Here is a 5,911-nt window from a genome sequence, read left to right as displayed (position 1 = left end):
TATGAATTTCTTCAGGTTTTTTTTTTTTTTTTTTGCGGAACTGGGGATTGAACTCAGACCCTTGTGCTTGCCAGGGAAGCACTTATCCTACTGAGCCATCTCCCCAGCCCCCCCCCCAGGTTCAATCTTTTCAGTCCTCAGTACTATGAAGAGACAGAGAAAGAGGTAGTTATAATTCGAAAACTTTTTTTTTTCAGTTTTATGAGACAGGTTCTTAGTATATAGTTCAGACAGAAACGTTTTGTTTGATATTGAAGTATATGTAGTTGTTTTGTACTTTCTTAGACCTTAACTTCCTTGTTCTTTTCTGACGTCTCCTTTCTTTCACAATGATGAAAATATTGTTTGTGTTTGATACTTGCTTTTATTAATACTTACATTTATTTGTTTTAGAAGTTCATCAAATGATATCAAGAATAATCTGATATTTATTAAAATGACTTCTTTTATTTATTTATATACTTGTATTGGGGATTGAACTCAGGACCTTGTACTTACCAGGCAGGCACTTACGCCACTGAGCTATCTCTCCCCAGCCCTTTAAAAATGACCTTTTTAGGGGCTGGGGAGATGGCTCAGTGGAATAAGCACTTCCGTTGCAAGCGCAAGGGCCTGAGTTCAATCCCTGGTTCCACAAAAAAAAAAAAAAAAAAAAAAATGACCTTTTTCAACTGGGGGTGGTATCACACCTGTAATCCAAGTATAAAGGGGGGCTGAGGCAGAAAGTTTGCCAGTTTGAGCCCATTCTTAGCAATTTAAAAATACTCTCTCAAAAATTGTTTCTAAGAGCTAGGTATGATGATATATACCTATAATCCTAACACTTGGGAGGCTGAGGCAGGAGGATCACCAAAAGTTTGAGACCAGCCTGGACTCTTAAGAGTGTGAGCCTGGGCCGGGGAGATGGCTCAGTAGAATAAGCGCTTGGCTGGCAAGTGCAAGGACATGAGTTCAATCCCCGGTTCCGCCAAACAAAATTAAAAAAAAAAAAAAAAGTTTCTGCAGACAAAGAGTGTGAGCCTGTCTCAACAAACAAACAAAAAATGTTTTAAAAGGCTGGGGATATAGCTCAGTGTGAAGGCTTAGAGTTCAATTCCCATTATATGCCTCCCCAAAAGTCTAGGGATATGGCTCAGTGGTAAAGTCCCCCAAAAGAAGCCCTCTTTAAATTCTCCATCTTTAACTTTTTTTTTCCTTATACACTCTCACACTGAGATGATAACCCCTTGTTGCTTCCCTCTGGATTGTGTGAAGAACTGTATTGTACTGTTACCTGAGAATGCTTGACAGTGCTCTGTGTCAGCTGGAGCCGCATAAATGCGGTATCATAACCCTCCTACTGGGGCCACAATACTTAATACTTCAGATTACAGTGTTCCTCTTTATTGCAAAGGCACGGTGATACAGAATCATTTTGAATTGTCTTTTTTTGTTTTTTTTTGTGTTGAGATTTCACCTTTTTAATCAGTTCTGAAGGACATTCCAAACACGAGACACGAAAGAATATTTTTTCTTCCAGTATATAAAAAGAATGACATTCACAAACATTTTCAAGAAGCTCTTACACTCATGATGGTAGATATTTAATAAAAAAAAAAAACCTCTAGGCAATCATATTCTTGATGCAGACTGCTTACAGGTACATTCAAAAATTTTTCTACTCATGATTAAGTGCATACATATTTTAAAAATAACCCCAGACACATGATTTAAAAGAAAAACATCAGTTTGGCACAACTTTTTTTGTATGCCAGAAGCAATGATCCTAAGAGTCCAACTAAAAACTTTCATAAGGAAAAACCTCCATAACTCTACAAATGTCTCAGAAATTTGACTTTAAATGGGGGAAATTAAAATAACACAGAGCTTTCTAAAAAGTCTTTAACAAGATACCTTGGGAGCTCAATTAAAAAATAGTAAATATACTAATCAAGTTTCAGCACGGCTTCAAAAATCTTTATATGGCGATTTGGAAGGATGATCCTGGATGAGAAGTGTTATTCCTTGTGTATGTCATGTCTACAAGCCTCTCTGTTGTCATAATTGTCTCTGTAATTCCCTCCCGAGTATCGATCATAGCCTCCCTGGCTTCTGCCACTATAGTCTCTGGATCGCCCGTAACCATATCCATATCCTCCAGGTCGACTGTCATACGTGCCACTCCCATAGCCTTGGTCCCCACCACCTCTAGAGTAGCTGCGACCACGTCCATGGGCCCCAAAAGCACCTCCTCCTCTGGTGCCCCGGGCAGATTTGCCTGCATGGTCCACATGGATCTGGCGACCATCCAGGGACTCTCCATTCGTGGCTCTGATGGCATCTGAGGCATGCTCTGGATTGGTAAAGGTGATGAAGCCAGAACCCCGGGATCGCTAAGTTTCCCGGTCCTTGGCAACCACCACCTCAGAAATAGGGCCAAAGCTGCTGAAGTGGTCTTCCAGTGCCTGCTCGTCTGTATTGAAATTGAGCCCACCGACGAAGAGCTTTCCTTCTTCAGAAGACATGGCAGCGAATTCAAATCCTGGAGATTAGAAAGTAATAAGGAACCACGGAGGGCAAGCGCTGAAGAACAAGGAGAACTTGAATTGTCTTTTAGAGTTGGAAGCCTAGGTGCCTGAGGCTGTGTTTCCCTTTCTCTTTGTAAAATGTAACTGTCTGTGAGGAGTTTGCAGAGATTAGATATTAAGGCTTAGTGATACATGGGGTCTAGAAAAAGCAGAACTCGATAGAAGGAAAAGATAGGTTAGTGGGTAGTTGGATCGAAGTATACATCATTAGGTGTGTAAGTCACGTGTATTCAGTTGACCACACATATCCTTCATCCGGCTTCCACATTTAGAAGCTTTTTCCTTAGTGACTTGAAAACTTTATTAGCCAGTCACATGCCTGTAATCCCAGCATTGGAAGGCTGAGGTAGGAGGATCATCATGCATTTGATGCTGGTATGTCCTGCATAGTGAGTTCAAGGCCAGCCTGAAGTATATAGTATTTTGTTTTGTCTCAGAACAAAAACTTCACTGCCTGGGAAAATCAGGAGATGTTAGTGTCTCAAATCTAAAGCTGAGTGTAGGTAGGTGAAGTAGTGTCTTTAGCAAACACCAGTTTAGTTCCCGGTAATGCGTTTGGGGATCTCATGAGATGAAGCACTTGGGAAGGAAGAGGTTGAAAATGCAGTTCCTTCTCCCCACCTTTGCATCATTGATTTAGGCCTCATCCCTCTGGGGCAATAGCTTCCACCAGGTGACGCCACAGCCAGCTTCTACCAGAACGTTCATCACACGCAAATATTTTTGATGTATTAGTCCTTCCTTACAAACAGGTTGAATATCCTTTGTCTGAAATACTTGGGCCCAGAAGTTCTTGATTTCAGAGTTTTTCAGGGATTAGGTTTGTTTTTTAATGTATTTTTGTTTTTAATGTCTTTAGTACAGGGTCTACAGCGTCTCACTACACGGTTCTGACTCGTAGTGATCTTCCTGTTTTCAGCCTCCCAAGAGCTGGATTATAGGCGCACGCCACCATGCCCAGTCCCAATCACTGTCTGTGTGTCCCAGAGGCAGGGCTGGCACCATACCAGGGATTGAACCCCCAGTCCCTGCACCTGCCTAAGAAGACACTTTAGTCTGCTGAGCTACCTGGCTGGCCCTGGGGTTAGAATGTTTGCATAGACTACTTTATTAAAGATGTTATTGAAAAAATAAAAAATAAAAAAATAAAGAAATCAGAATTGTGGCTGGAGGCATATCTGAAAAAAAAAAAGATGTTATTGTTTGGCTTGTATGGTATGTTTTACTAAGCGTCTTGTTCATGTCTTTATTTTGGTGGTAGTTTTTGAGTTTTTTCAAACCCTGAAACTTTATGTGGATTTGTTGGTGAGTTATATCTTTTTACTTGTTTGGTTTTTTGAGACAGGGTTTCCAGGGTGGCCTTCAACTCACTATGTAGCCTAGGCTGGCCTTGAGCTAGCACTGATCATCCTGCATCAGCTGGGATTACAGGCATGTGCTACTGCACCTACCTGATTCTTCTATTTTTGACTTATTTTCTCTCTAACATTATATATGTTATTCTGAAATCTATTACAAATTTATTTTGTAGAAAGTAAAATATTGGTTTAGGTTCAGGTTTCCCTTAAATGCTATCTACTTGAAGCATTGTGAAGTACTTTTATTAACACTTTAGAGCTTTTTGTTTTTCAGAAACAAGAGTTGAAATAAAAGAATCTGTTCGTGGCCAAGATATCTTCATTATACAGACAATACCCAGGTAAGAGCACTGCTTTGTGTACCCCTTCTTCTAAAAACCTAAGTGATAAAATATCTTCACATGTGAATAGCTCAAGATTTTTTTTTTTTTTTTTTTTTTTTTTTTGTATTTTTAGGGAAGGGTCTATAGGGTGTTCAGGGTCTCACTACTAGATCGGACTCATAGTGCTCCACCTATTTACAGCCTCCCAGGAGCTGGGATTACAGGCACACACCACCACGCCCAGTCTCAGTTTCTATCTCAGCTTGCCCCGGGGGTGGGGCCTGCGCTGGCACAGCAGGCCTGGGGATCAAACCCTGGCACCTGTGCCTGCTTGCAGGTACTTTAATCCGCTGAGCTATCTGGCCGGCCCTAGTTCAACATTTTTTAAATTACACATATAAACCTTTAATTTAGTCTATGCTAAACCACTTTCTGAAGTATAGTTCTAGTTTCTGGAATTTCGATCGTGTTTGCCACATTCTATTGTTACTGTTTTACTTGACCATCTTTCTAGACTTTCAGTGCCTCTAAGGCAAAATATTTTACTTTTGCATCTGCTGAACCTAAACCAGTGTCTGCCAGTTAGCTCTGCTGAAAAGTTTGTATTGGTAAGCATACTACCTAGCTGCTCCTCGTTCACACCCATGATGACAGTGTTTGTTTTTGGCGATGCTGAGATTGAATTTAGAGCCTTCTCACTGAGTTACATCCCTAGATTTTTGGGTGTTGTTGTTGTTGTGTTTTTTTGGTTTTTTTTTTTTGGTGACAAGTTGTCACTAAGTTACTGAGTCACCTAGTCACCTAGGCTGGGCTTAAATTTATAAGTACCTAGCCTCTCAAGGTACTGGGATTGCAGGTATGTGCCCTGTAAGACAGTTTTGCTCAGCATTTTATTTTGCACATTTTAAAATTTTCTAGTCCTCTCTTGGAGATAGCATCATAGCTCTTCTGTTATTCTCAGTGCAGAGCTGGAGGGCTGACCCTGGAGGGATCCTGGCCTCTCTGAGAATACAGTTTCAATGTAAGATTAGCTTTGTCTTCCTTACCATCACCTCAGAGGGGGGTGGAATGGTTAGGCCATTAGTCTCAGGACATTCTGATCTTCATGTCTTGATCAGTTTGTATGTCCTGGATGGGCATCATGGCATGTGCTCGTAATCCAAACACTCAGGAGGCCGAGGCAGGAGGATCACTGTGCGTTGAGGTCAACCTGGGTTACAAGGTCACTTCTTGGTCAGCATGACATATGTAGTGAAACCTTGTCTGAAAAAAAAAAAAAAATTGGATTCTTGCATCCAGGAATAAGAATTGCACTGAGTGTGCCAGGCACTTTGTATGTGTCATTTGAATCCTTACATCCTATATGACAGCTTTTCTTGTTCCCATTGAGGACACTGAGAGGGCTGGGTCTGAAGGAGATGAGGACCGTGGGTCCTGATGTGAGTAATATATTTACAGGTATAACAAAATCTCCTACAGTGTTATACATAGGTAGTATATTAATACTTTCCTCTGGTTGTAGCAATGTGATGTTCATATAAAAATTAGGCTTATTGGTGTATAAATAGCTACCTCATCTTTTAAAGATTCTTAGATTGAAACAATTAGAAACTTACAGTAAACTTGTATATATGACCCATAATGCAGCACGTATGATGACATA

General features: G+C 40.6%; 1 protein-coding gene and 1 pseudogene across 1 annotated transcript in view; one reads left to right on the top strand and one right to left on the bottom strand.

Moving 5' to 3' along the window:
- The window catches only part of Prpsap1 (phosphoribosyl pyrophosphate synthetase associated protein 1), a 36,852-nt gene that overhangs the window by 5,761 nt on the left and 25,180 nt on the right, over positions 1-5,911 (top strand). The window contains exon 2 of the mRNA XM_004630128.2: positions 4,183-4,266. Within this exon, the coding sequence (XP_004630185.2) occupies positions 4,183-4,266 (84 nt within the window). The remainder of the gene's footprint in view (positions 1-4,182; positions 4,267-5,911) is intronic.
- Positions 1,810-2,574, bottom strand: LOC101584384 (annotated as a pseudogene).

Source organism: Octodon degus, unplaced genomic scaffold (genome assembly GCF_000260255.1).
Source record: "Octodon degus isolate 3935 unplaced genomic scaffold, OctDeg1.0 scaffold00033, whole genome shotgun sequence".
NCBI lineage: Eukaryota > Metazoa > Chordata > Mammalia > Rodentia > Octodontidae > Octodon > Octodon degus.
This window is presented reverse-complemented; position numbering and strand designations above follow the sequence as displayed.